Source organism: Lutjanus erythropterus, chromosome 11, assembly GCF_056507025.1.
Source record: "Lutjanus erythropterus isolate fLutEry1 chromosome 11, fLutEry1.hap2, whole genome shotgun sequence".
In the NCBI taxonomy this organism is placed as follows: domain Eukaryota; kingdom Metazoa; phylum Chordata; class Actinopteri; order Lutjaniformes; family Lutjanidae; genus Lutjanus; species Lutjanus erythropterus.
This window is the reverse complement of record NC_139327.1, coordinates 12,975,661-12,989,366: the sequence shown is the minus strand read 5'-3', so window position 1 is coordinate 12,989,366 and position 13,706 is coordinate 12,975,661. Positions and strand designations below refer to the sequence as shown.

At 39.5% G+C, this 13,706-nt stretch overlaps 1 protein-coding gene across 1 annotated transcript; it reads left to right on the top strand.

Annotated features, from left to right (window-relative positions):
• The first annotated feature begins 5,769 nt into the window (after nt 1–5,769).
• Nucleotides 5,770–13,343, top strand: tmlhe (trimethyllysine hydroxylase, epsilon). The gene is made up of 7 exons (XM_084730848.1): nt 5,770–6,178; nt 6,259–6,435; nt 10,806–11,085; nt 11,238–11,357; nt 12,185–12,421; nt 12,589–12,727; nt 13,097–13,343. The coding sequence occupies exons 1-7, from the start codon at nt 6,037–6,039 to the stop codon at nt 13,226–13,228; spliced, it is 1,227 nt and encodes a 408-aa protein (XP_084586974.1). The 5' UTR covers nt 5,770–6,036; the 3' UTR covers nt 13,229–13,343.
• Nucleotides 13,344–13,706: the final 363 nt, after the last annotated feature.

Genomic DNA, 13,706 nt, shown 5'->3' with positions numbered 1-13,706 from the left:
TTTTCTAACCTAATACTCACTGGAATTGCAATTTTTGTGTCATCAAAACATCAAAATGATTTAATATTGGCATATAATTAATTATGAAATATATTTCCACATCCTCATACTGTGCTTTTACATCTTTCTTGCTCACGTTTTTATTTATTTATTTTTAACTAAATTAAGTTGTATGCACTGAACCCCACAACCCTTTTAACTGAACTAATTCAAGATTACTTCATTAGACAATCCAAAAATGTTTTATAAATGAGAAAATTCGTCTTTGCATTATAAATGGAAACAATTTACAGTGGAGTTACAAAAATTTCCCTCAGTTGAAGGGAAAAATCTAAAATGCAATGATGCTGTGTTCGTGTGTCATAATGTCTTGATCTTACTGCAGTTCACAGTATTAGAATATGTGTTAATGTTATGACATGGTATAATAATACTATACTATTAAAATGAAGTGTAAAAATGTATTTAAATAGAAGTTAAAAATAGCAGTTTCTTCAGGAAAAAATTATTACAAGAAGACATAACAAGAAAAACTGGATGGAAGAAATATCTGTTTCCATCCATGCTTTCCAGAATAACATATTTGGATTCAGGTGCATTCATAGTACAGAAGACTGAGCCCTGCTGCTCTTTGTTGGGAAGCAAAACAGAAAGGAAACAGGGAAGAAAGGGGCTTTCAGACAGGTGGTAAGTTTTAGCTCCCTGATAAACAGCCAGTTTCCAGAGGACACTGCAGAGGGAGCCAGTGTGCAGGTTTATATCAGTCATCCACCACTAACGTGGCTCGGCCCGTCACTTCCTGAGTCCAAATGGTCTGTGCTGAAATTTATTTCCATGAACGTGTCCCTAACCTAAACAGGGGAAACAAAACCAGAGCCTGTGACAACAGCTACCTGTGAAGGTACGGGTCAATAAGTTCCCCAAAGTAGAAAATGCCTGTCATGCAATCAGGTGCACAGGAAACTCTGTTTCTGTCACAGCTGATTTACCAACTACTTACTCTGTTTTATCAGCGTCTTGTTGCATCACTAATGTCCTCCTGTCATGTCACATCCAGTTAATCTCTTCTGCCCACTGCTTTTCCTCAGGGGTTCCCACCTCTGTCAGTCAATGGTTTCCTGCAGTAGTATTTTTTAGCAGAGATGGGACACCAGAAAACATAGATACACATATTTCTTACATTAACTGTTAACCTTCAGCACTATTTAACACAGACAACGCAAAAAATCCTTATTTTTATTTAAGCAGTGCAATTATGGGCCTTTTTCACAGAAGATATTTGTCATGTCAAAATAGGAAAGGTACAGTTGCAACTAAAAAAAGAAATCATGACTGAATTCTGTTTAGCTGCTTCACTTTTAGGCCCCTGTTCTTGTGCTTACTGGCTCACTGGGACACTTGAATAGAACAGAGTCACTGTTACTGTTATCACTTGGGCGTTTCCTGCCATGATAAGTGATCTTCTTCAGGATCAACAATCAGCTTGACCTCTTTCAGAAACTTTTGTGGTTTGATTTTCTCTTTGAGAGAGAACTGAACTGAACTGTTGTAAAATCTAGAGGGGAACCCTTGATTTGTGGAACCCTTGCAAGATTTGTGTTTGTTTCTTCATTGTGCACCTTGTACGCTCTAATCTTATTTAAAATATAAAAATGTTATTGTTATTAATGTGGTGCGTTTAAGGGCAGAAAACACTCGGTTGGGGTTGTGGAAAAATCATGGTATGGGCAAAAATCACTCTTGCGAGATCTTTCATTGATCTGAGATTCTCTTATTGGGTATACTTCCAGGTTTGCATTAGCGGGAAGTTTTTATATTACCATATGAATTGAACTGAATTACATGGAACTGGACTGACCTAGTTTTGTGTTCTTAAATGTAATGTTTGGAATTTTACACTGACAGTGTGGGTTTGTTTCAGGAGGGTGTATTTCTTGCTTTTCAACTAACATGAAATTGTTTATTGTGAAAAATTACCCAGCGGTATTGTGTGTTAAAACCTGTATCTGTGTCTTTTGTGAGGTTTGATTCTGGTTAGGCCCTTTTGTCCTGTGAACTCGAAGACAAACTGGTACCTGGAGTTGACAGTGACAATAGGTGCGTCAGAGATGAGCTGGCGCCTCATATGTCCAGCTGGCGTCTCACAGGCGCCAGACCTTGCTGCAATGAGTTTTGGGGGGGCGTGGTCATGACATGGCGTACATTTCTTTATGTCTTGCCACGACAGTCGTGGCTTGGCCGGTACCTCCTATGTCCAGATAACGTCTGACGGGTGCCCGACCCTGCCGTGACAAGTTTGTGGATGTGGCTTGGTGTGGTATTTTGATGTCTCGCCATGAAACACAAAATTGGTATAACTTTAGTTTGAATAATCCGATCTGCACCAAACTTAACGTGTTTCATAACAGTCCCACCCTGAACACATCTACACATTTTGCAATCGTCATAACACCACCTCTTGGCAACAGGAAATGAAATGTTTTAGACTTTGACGTGCTCCTCTAAGCAGGTTTACCTTATCATACTAAAATCTTGTCAAAAAAGCCATAAGACCTTGCTAATGCTATATTATGAAGATCTTGACGTATTGTCAAATGGCGTTGTCATGACGGCACAGCAAAGGTCAATGTTTTGCCAGAACACAGGAAGTTGCATTTACTTATGTTGTTTGGTTTGAATCTGCCTGAAATTTCTCATGTTCAATAGTAGTCCAGGCCTGAACTTAGGATATGAGATTGGTAGATAGGAGTCTCTTGGCTAAACTCAACAAGAAGTCAGCCATTTTTACTTTCGTGGTCAAGTTTGGCGTTGTACACACCTCATATTTTAACAAAATCCTTCAGAAATGTGATTGACTTCAAAATCAGTTTGTGCTATCTAGACTAATTTGTCATAAAAAGTTATTAAAAGATTTGGGCAGTGTTGATCAGTGTGGCTCCGTGTGGCTGCGGCAGGCCGTCAAGTTTTGATGACTCACCATAAAACACAAACTTGCTATAACTTTCGTTTATATGATGCAATGAGCACCAAACATCACATGTTTGATAAAAGTCTCACCCTGCACACATGACAATCATAACATAGTCATAGCGCCACCTAGTGGAGACAGGCAGACCGCAACGGGCGCAGGGGTGCGAGGGCCCATACAATAGTGCTTGCAGCTTTAATCTGTTTTTTGAATTTTTATTAAAAGAAAAAAATAATAATCAACACTAGGGATGGGAATTGATAAGATTTTTGCAATTCCAATTCCATTTTCGATTCTGCTTAACGGTTAAAATTATGACCTTTGTGTTGTTAGGGTTGGTTTCTACCCAGTTATAATATAAGATTATGAAAAAATAATAAGTGCCAAAACTGAGATCATAAACAAACTATCAGCCAACAGGGGCTTCTCTCTTTGCCTGTTTGACTAAACAAAGACGGACATGTCCAGGTACGTAAGGCCAATTCAGTTTAGGGTTGGTGACTTGCAGAGTACACATCTCCAGTTTACAGCATGCAACAATGCAAACATGCAACAAACACATTGTGCTTCACCTGCAAAAAATATCTCTGCAAAGAACACACTAAAAGTGTCATTTTTTGCCACACATGCATCTAAACACACACGCATACACATGCATGTTGTTGCACAGAGAGATTTTTTACGGACCTAGTACAAATGAATTGTGCCTCTTCTGCAAAAAATAGCTCTGCAAACAACACACTAGTGTCACTTTTTGCCACACATGCATCTAAAAATGCACAAATACACATGCATGTTCTTGCACACAGAGTTTTTATGGAACTAGTACTTGATTTCTGTTGGTTTGATTTACTTGATTGGTTTTTGTTTGTTTGACCTTGCAAATCTACATTTTGTATTATTACTAGCTTGGCGGGGCGGCACGGTGGTGCAGTGGTTAGCACTGCTGCCTCACAGCAAGAAGGGCCTGAGTTCAAATCTCCCAGCTGGCTGGGTCAGGGTCTGTCTGTGCAAAGTTTGCATGTTCACCTCGTGTCTGCGTGGGTTCTCTCCAGCTTCCTCCCAAAGACATGCATGGTAGGTTAATTGGTGACTAAATTGCCCGTAGGTGTGTGTAGTTGTCTTTCTCTATGTGTCAGTCCTGTCATGAACTGGCGACTTGTCCAGGGTGAACCCTGCCTCTCGTCCATTGTCAGCTGGGATAGACTCCAGCCCCCGCCGACCCTTCGGGAATAAGCGGTTACAGAAAATGGATGGATGGACACTAGTTCTGCTTTTTAATTTGGTATTAAGTTCTATTTTGGAAAAGAAAAAGACTTGTTTTTTGCCTTTTTCTTGAAGTAAATATATATGGGTCAAAACATTTAAGAGATGTGTTCTAATACCCCTCAGTAACAGTCAGGTAACATAACAACCTTTTATTTATTTATATAATTCTCTTGAGGTTCATTTAACAGTTTTTTTCTATTGAAAACGAGGGGTATGCTGTCAAAAGAAAGGCCCAGGGGGACACAACAAAAAAATTAAAACCAATCTTTTCATGGATAAAGAAGCCTAACAAGGTAACCAAGAGATAAGAAACAAATTGGATGATAAATAATTGTTTTTAGGGTATTTTATGGCTGATTCAAGACACGGGTCAAAACTGACCTGTTAACATAAGAGATAGTAACGGAAAGCTAACACAAGAGGAAGGTTAAATCACTTTGTAGAAAGGCACGCTGACGTATTGCAGCAATGGTCCAACCCGCTCAATGCGGCGTCTAAGTATATATGTCTATGCTTGTAAGTCTCTGAAACATCTAATGATGCACTGACCTGCTTGTAGAACCACTCTGCTACACAAAGTCTATAGAAACACCTGTAAAAACTTCAGCATAGAAATGAAATCAAAAACAAAAAGGACAGCTATTATCATTTTCTGATGTAATTGTATTAAAATCACTGCATTAAAGCAGATTGAAGCTAACTGTAAGAAGTTCTCCATGTCTGTTAAATAACTGAGATTTCTTTCTGTCTTCAGAGGCAGGATATACATGAATTATGCTGTATTTTTCACCCCGATAAAAACAATCCAACTTTAAAAGCTACCTGGAATAATTAATAATTATAATAACATGTTGAGATTTAATTTTGTCTTTCTCCTGCCATCTACATTACCGAGTTTTGTTAGAATTAAAGAGGGAGAGCTTGCTTGTGCTTGTTAGTGCACCTGGACGTATTTCTGCTTTTACATCAGTCCCATCTGAGAGGAGCTACTGTGATTGGTTTCCTTCTGTGAGGAACACAGCATGTGACCAATTATATTTTAGAAAAGAAAAACCAGCTACAGCTGACTTCAAGGATGTGCTCAGTCAAAAAGTAACAACAACCTTCCTACAAATGTAGTGGAGTCAAAAGTACAATATTTGTCTTTGAAATGTAGTGGAGTGAAAGTCAGAAGTTTCCAAAACAAACAAACAAACAAACAAACAAAAATTAAATAAACAAACAAATAAAAAAATACTCAAGTAAATGTACTTCGTTATATATAGTTGAGTAAAGAGTAGAGAGCAGGTATCTGAGTTATTGTGTAAAAAAAATAAATAAAATAAAATAAATAAATAAATAAATAAATAAATAAAAATCACAATGTTGTTAAAATTCCAACCTCTAAAATAATCATAGATTGACTTTATAACACCGTCAGCACATGATAACCATGACAAAAGGAGGATTTATTGTAAGACTGAGCTGTGAGCCTGTGAGCTGGTACTAGTTGTACCTATTAAACTGCCTACGAGCGTCACGCTTTGTAATCATCCGGGTGCTGAGTTAAAGGAAGTGCTCCACCAACTCCAGTCTGTTGAGGATGGCTCACAGCTTATCGTTACATCAGGGAACTGAAATCACAGATCAACTATGTCGCGTTTAATTATTGATCTTGGAATTTTATGTTTAACGACTTGTACTTCAGGCAGCGTTCACGCCTTCGACCGCGCGGTGACTTCGTAACGTGAATCAACGGGGTTATTCAAAGTTTGGGGTTGATTCTGTTTTATTGGTTTGAAAAATAGTTTAGGGTCGTCATGTTGGCCACGTTAAATAGAAAATTGCGACCTGCGTTGAACCAGGCTCAGATGCTGTGTGCCGCATCATGGAGACACGAGATGCAGAGCCGAGCGTTTTCTGCGCGACCCGCAACGTTTCGGTTACTTGAGGACTGTCTCGGTGAGTTCATTATATTTCAACCCAGTTTATTTTATCTGTGGTTGAACCTCCTCATTGACACCTGTCTGTGAAACCACCAGAGCTCTACTATGGAGGGACGCCGATGCGTTTTAACTACGTGTGGCTGCGAGATCACTGCCGCTCTGCCTCTTCGTACAACTCCAAGACCAACCAGAGAAACCTGGACACCGCGAGTATAGACCTGACCGTCCGTCCTGACGCGACGAGTGTGCAAGATGACCATCTCGTCCTCACGTGTAAGTCCGTCAGTTCTACATGATTAAGTGCCTGCGAATAAAAAGGGTGCGTTGCTGAGGTCATCTCAAGCAAAGCGTCTCCGAAATGTCCCCAGGACTATTAGAGACTAGAGACTCCATAGACTCCACGTTACTTTAGTGGTATGTAAATGCCAAGTTTTCATGGCGATTGTGTAATATCAACTGCTGTATTGCAAGACTTAACTTAATTTTGTGCTTATTTGGTGCATGATCTTAAATAAACAGTTTAATCACGTTGCCATAACTGGCAGGAAGCACAGCTGGTTTGTTTATGAGTATAAATGGAAACTGTCATGAAGTGTTTATTGTGCAAGATAAGACACAAATTCAGTAATCCCAGAAAAAAGTATTGTGCTCCAAAAATTACAGTAACATAAGAATAACAACGGTAGAGTATTTAACATAAAGTGAAATATACAATTTAAAGTGTGTCAGGAGAAAATGCAAAGAAACAGTTAAATACAAAAGTAAGCTAAAAAAATAAAAGTAGTATTGGCAGTTACATTGAAAGTGATGCTGGGATTGTTATAAGACATAATAAAAAGTTATATTGCACCAAATAGTGAACTTAAGAGTTGCACATGATATTAAATGTAGTATTTTATTTGTCAGTACAGTCAGGTCATGAAATAAGATAGTTTCAGCTGTATGCAATATAAAGATATTTGCTGCAACATGCTTAAGAAACTGCTACAGTCAACATGTGGCTTTTAACAGACACTGTCACATTTATTTATTTTTGTAAGTTTTTGGTTTTCATCGTTTTTTTAGAGTTCAGATTAATGCAGAATGTTTGTGTCTGTTTATGAGGTTTAAGAAATCATTAAAACCCATTAGAATGACTAGATGTTTAAAATAGTTAAATTGAACAATGTTTTAATGGACAACAGGCTTAACTTGTGAGATAACTGACAGTTACAAACAGGTGATCACCTTACACTGTAGGACTTGCTGTCACTCATTATTGTCAATTCACAATGTTTCATGCATCCTGCAGTGCCCCTGCGGTGCTCCTGCAGCCTGCAGAGCTTTCCCAGGGTCTGGGGTGGAGAGGATGAGGGGAAACAACTTGCTTGTATATTAATTAATTATATTAGACAGTACTGTACTCATTTTTGCATGCGCACTTACCACATAATGATCCCTTTAAAAAGTAGTCTGTTAAGTCTATTACCTGTGTGCCTTGATAAAGTTGTTAGATTCAGCGTAAGGTGGTTAAATTCCAAATAACTTGGTTAAATTCCACCCTTTTTCTTCAGTTAAAAATGATAAATAATTGTTGATATCCACTGAAATAATACGTGTTATTGTGAAACATTTTTCCTCTATTTTACTCAGCACTACCTCCTAGACGTCCCTCCCTGAGCTGCTCCCTTGAGAGGCTCCAGCAGGTTAAACTGGAGCCATCCCTAATATTCTGCCTACTCCTGCAAACTGAGGTGAAAAAGCCATGAGGGATTTGGTTGCCTTCTTCTGTAGTAAGAGGAATAAACAGTCCCACAGCAGCCAGGTGTGGAAAGGGAACAGGTGTTACAGTGGGTCTCGCCAGCTGCTCATGTGCACACCCTGACACCCCCCCCCCCCCCCCCCCCCTCACCTTGTGACCCCCACAGCTCAGCTCGGGTCATGTTAACATGAGCAGGAAGATAATTATAGTGCTGGTACATTCAGTTTTTAAAGTGGGGAGCAGTGCAGACAGTCTGCCCATCTGTCTGTCTGTCTGTCTGCTCATCTGTCTGTCTGTCTGTCTGTGTGTGTGTCTTCTGCTGCTGCATTCAGACTGACTGATGCCTCCCTGTGGGCTGCTGGACTGGGCTGTTTTTTATTTTTGCACAAGAGTGGCACTGGACCTTATATAAACTGACAAACGGGAACCTGTCAGCCCCAGGACAGTTGATGATGCACATACTGCTGTGGGCTTTCTGGCAGTTGTGTCTCTCCCTGTTTGTGGTGTATAGTCAAGGTCAGCAGTTTTGCTGGTCACACCCTATGATGACCATTGGCCCTCACATGCTCGGTTGGCTAATCTACTCATCGGTTGTGTGTACAGATAGATAGTAACCTTTTATGAGCTGTTTTATGTTTCTGTTCATGCTCATTGTGTAATTGAGATAAAGCACTATAAAGTAGCCACTAATACCAAACTCAGCTCAGCCGAACTCAGCCATTGTTGTACTTGACTAATCCAGCAGTTGGATTTAGAGAAACTGGTGGTACAAAGTATTTAGTCAGACTTAATGGATTAACCCACCAGGGGGCCCTGGGCAGAATTGAGCCGTGGGCCTCCGTTGACATCCCAGTTGCTCTTGCTCTCTCTCTTCAATGTGTATGTGTTAATTAGGGGAGACCCGGGATGGTAGTAACACTTTTTGTTGAGCATCAGTAACTCAGTGGTTGTTCATGATAGATCTCTCAAACTTTGATACACAATACTCATATTTGCCTGCTACAAATAAAACTCAATTGGACATCTACTACACAATCACAGTTTATATGAGTTAAAGTCAAATACAAGTACTGCAGTACCACTAGCTGGGGATAGATGTCACAATGTGAGGTAATTTGCTGAATTGAGATCCACACTATCCATTTTAAAGTGACATAAAAACACTTTGTGTGTGTGTGTGTGTGGACTGTGATTCTGAATGTGTGTGTGTGTCATATAAAGATTGTCACAGCTGTGGCAACTGTAGATGTCTGCTCCCGGGAATCTGGCACTGTGGGCCCAGAACTAACAAAGTACTCGCTTCATTCACTCTTCTTTTGACCTTGAGTTTATAAAGTGTTCCATGCGTAATGCAGAAATCATCTTCATTTTAAGGAACTGGCACAATTCCCACAACCCCAAGCAGTCATTACATAGCTAGCTGTTTTAGCATGTGGACTTGATGGTAGCGTGAAAACAAAGCATCATATTTAGCCAGAGAAACTGCTGCTTTTGGTTATGTGCATCAGACCATAGTATCTACAATACAATGAACGCCAGGCAAAAAGAACTTTGCTAAAAAATGAACATGAGATTTTTGGTTATAAAATCTAAAATGTTGCTCATAGAAACATGTCACTTCTCCTGTGAGCTCAAAAACGAAATGGGAGGGAATGACATTGGTGACATCACTGCTGCTCTTTTCTTAGTGGTCAAACTGACAGTGTTACAACTAACCCAGTGTTACAACACTGCCTGGTCTCCTCTGCCCATCATACGTAAACCAACACGACGACCATCAAATTAACCAGGGCTCCTTAAATATTCCATTTCTGCCATGCTGTGTGTCAGTTTGTTTTTGGCAGTTTAATTTAACACTTTTCTTAAGGCATATGAGCAGAAACTCTGAAAGGTGAGTGAGGAAAAACAAATCTGGCAACGTGTTGTCTAAGTCTGATCTAAACTGTTTTCTGTCTTGTGTTTGTGACATAAGAACCCATTTTGTTTTGTAAGAATACTTTTTTTTCCATCTGAAAATAGATGAAAAAAGTTTTGGTAGGTGAAAAAAGTGTTTGTTGTTGTAATACTCATTTCAGCCACACGGGGTTTGTTCTAAATGGGACTAAAACCATTCATGTCTTTTTCCGGGTGAGTTTTAGTTTCTCCATGCAATCTAAACATGAGGTACTTATATTCTGTCAGGAGGTTATATAACATTACTGTCATATCTTTCTTTTGGTTAGAAATGTGTACTAATCTGCCACTAGCATTAGATATACAGGTCAGTATAGAGACAAGACAGTAATGTTACTAACTCACAACACTGTTTACACTGCATAGAGGCATTCAAACTCTCCTGGAAGAAATCATGAATGCTTTTAGTCTGATTTAGTAGCTTTGCGCTGTTGCCTCTTGTGGTTGAAATGAATATTACAACAAAAAACATTTCAAAAATATTCATGACAAAAAACAATTCCACTGCAAAAAAATGTTTCCACCTTTTTTTTCACAGATAAGAAAATTAAACTATGCTGACAAAACTTTTTAAAACTGTTCTCAAGTCATAACCACATGAAAGAAAACAGTTTAAATCAGACAAAAAATGAATCACCAGAATTTTTTTTTCCTCATTTGCCTCTCAGGGATTTCATGCATATGTAAAATGTAAGCATGGAAACATTAATTACAAAGGTAGGGCTTTAAGATATTAGAATTAAGATGAGAAAAAATGCTTTGACTTTAATTCTCTCATCATTTTAGGTTATTGTGTAATCATCAATTTAGATGTTTTTAGTTGCTAGTATTTAACAATATAAAAATAAACGTTAGTGGTTTTTATACCAAGTCAACGACATACTTAATATTAAATGAAATTCTCCATTAATTGTACCTAATAACAATATTTTGCGTTTCTGTCTGTCAGGGCCTGGTGGTCATGTGTCGAAGTACAGCCTCAGCTGGCTGGCTAAGAACAGCTATGAAGGAAAGAAGCAGAGTGCTGTGCAGCCTCGCGTCCTCTGGAATTCGGACATCTATAAAAAGGCAAACGTACCATCTGCTAAATGGGACACGTTCATGAGCAGCGATGACGAACTAAAGAAGTTTCTTCAAAATTATGTTCTGTATGGGATCGCCTTTGTAGATGACGTCCCGACTACAGTCGAGGCCACAGAGGCACTTACTCAGAGAGTCAGCCTCATCAGGTACCAAGTTTTTTTTTTTTGGCCTTTTCAGCCTGTGTTACAGTGGAACACAACTCATGCTGCTATTCTGCATTAGCTCTTTACATTCAGTGACATTTGCGTCCACTCAGTCCTAATCAGCCTGTGTTCTGTGTGTGTTACTGATCCTAAAGGGAGACTACATATGGAAGAATGTGGTGTTTCACTTCAGACTTTTCAAGAGGAGACACTGCCTACAGCCAGCTGGCTCTGGACCGTCACACTGACACCTCATACTTTCAGGAACCATGTGGGTATGTCCAGGAGACATGAAGGAAATATAATCCACAGATATCAGTGTCAACAGTTTTTGTTATGAGTTTTAATTTTGATATGTCTTAAAGAGCCAGTGTGAAATTTAGGGGAATCGATTGGCAGAATATGGAGGAAAGGTAATATCAGTATGTTTTTATTAGTGTATAATCACCTGAAAATTGAATTGTTGTGTTTTTTTGTATCTTAGAATGAGCCCTTTATATCTACAGAGGGTGCAGCTCCTTTCCAATTGAGGCCACCATGCTGATACACCATGTTTCTAGAGTAACATAGAACAGACAAACCAAACACTGGTCCACAGTCTTTAATTTTTTTAAAAAATTTGTTTTGTTTTTTTTGTGAACACCTACTGTTTCTCTCACATGCTTAGAAGGGGAGGGTGAGACGAGTGGTATGGTATTCAGTTGTTTGCAATCCACAACCTGACCACTAGTTGCAACTCAATCCCACACACTGGTCCTTTAAATGATAGCCAAGAAAAATATGTAAGGAATGACGTAAAGTGACGTCATTATAGCAAAATAAATCCTGACAGGGTGATGCAGGGTGATGATGAGTTCATTGAACATTACTTCATCTGTTTACTAAGAAAAAGTCTGCCATGATCAGAACTGTGTCCATAATAACAGTTTGTCATTTATAGCTATGACTTGCTATTGAGAAATATCAGATCGTAGAGTACCATAATTGACCAATCAGAATTGACTATTCAACAGAATCACGCAAGAAGCATTTTGGATATTTTTTTTCTAGCAAATCATGCACCATCTTTGAGAAACAGGCGATATATTGATTGTGGTTGCAGAATCCAAGTTTTCCACTGCCTCAAACACGAGGGAACTGGTGGAAGGACACTGCTTGTGGATGGCTTCTACGCTGCTGAAAAACTACGTCAGCAGTCTCCTGAAAACTTTGAGCTGCTTGCCCGTGTGCCCATCCGCCACGAGTACATCGAAAACACTGACAACCACCGAAACCACATGACAGGCATCGGCCCCTTGCTCAACGTTTATCCCTGGAACAGTGAGCTGTATCTGATCCGGTACGTTTGATTGTCGTCTCACTCAGATTTGTGCAGTCTTGTGTTCAGATGTTTCAATGATTCTCTTAAAATGCCATCTATAATGTCGCTTTAAAGGAATATTTTGTGGTTTTGTAAGGTCTAATGAAATGCCCAACAACAAGTATGTTACATCTTTTTTTCATCAGATACAACAATTATGACCGATCAGTGATCAACACTGTCCCCCATGACGTTGTTCAGCGATGGTACGTGGCACATCGAGAGTTAACTACAGAACTAAGGCGCCCAGAGAACGAGCTGTGGGTGAAACTGACTCCAGGGAAAGTAAGACATTGATAAATTCTTGCCCAGATTTCAACTTCCATCAAGCAATTCAGTCTTTTTTTTGGTCAGTCAGTGTGCACTACAACATCATCATCATCATAAATATAACTTTTATATTAACTGTCAGACTTACTCCTCACGACCACATACACTGGTGGTTAACTGATGGGAGAAGGTTTTTTTTAGCTGTGTCATTCTCCACAGAGTAATGCAACAGCAAGGTATGCATGCTTGTCTTTGCCACAGACGGGCTCAGATTGTTATTTAAAGTGTCTGGCATCTTTATGGAAATGATCTCGACAGATAATTATAAATTCTATGTGTAATTCAGTGTAATCTAAGGATTTTGCTCTCTTTTGTCCTCATGAGGTGGTTTTCATAGATAACTGGCGAGTCATGCATGGAAGAGAGTCTTTCACTGGCCTGAGGCAGCTCTGTGGCTGCTACCTGACCAGAGACGACGTCCTCAGCGCTGCACGCTGCTTCGGTCTGCAGGCCTGACCTACGACATGAAGGTCCCCTCACTTCTGTGCCTCATCAGTCAACCTATGGTGCTCTCACAAAGTATTCAGACCCCTTCACTTTCTTAACCTTATGTTATGTTACTCATGTTAAAATCATCTATACCTACGTTTGGGACACATAGAACAAAGTGAGAATCAGGGTTTTTGAAATTGTTGCAAGATTATTAAAAAGGAAAAACTGAAATTTCATGTTGACATAAGTTTTCAGATCCTTAGACCCTGATCACCACAATGCTTCAACATTGGGATGGTATTGTGTAGCTGATGAGTAGTTCCTATTTTCCTCCAGACATGACGCCTAAGATTGAGGCCAAAAAGTTCAGTCTTGGTTACTCCAAGCAGGCTTTCATGTGTGGTTCACTGTGGAGAGGCTTCTGTCTGTCCACTCAGATCAGTGGAGTGCTGCTCTGTGATGGTTGTCCTCCTGGACACACAGAATGTCTTAGCATCGTACT

Coding starts and splice junctions, on each gene's coding strand:
- tmlhe (XM_084730848.1), top strand. CDS start 6,037: ATGTTGGCCACGTTAAATAGAAAATTGCGACCTGCGTTGAACCAGGCT. Junction 11,358..12,184: donor TACTTTCAGGAACCATGTGG/GTATGTCCAGGA, acceptor TTGTGGTTGCAG/AATCCAAGTTTTCCACTGCC. Junction 12,728..13,096: donor TGAAACTGACTCCAGGGAAA/GTAAGACATTGA, acceptor TGTCCTCATGAG/GTGGTTTTCATAGATAACTG.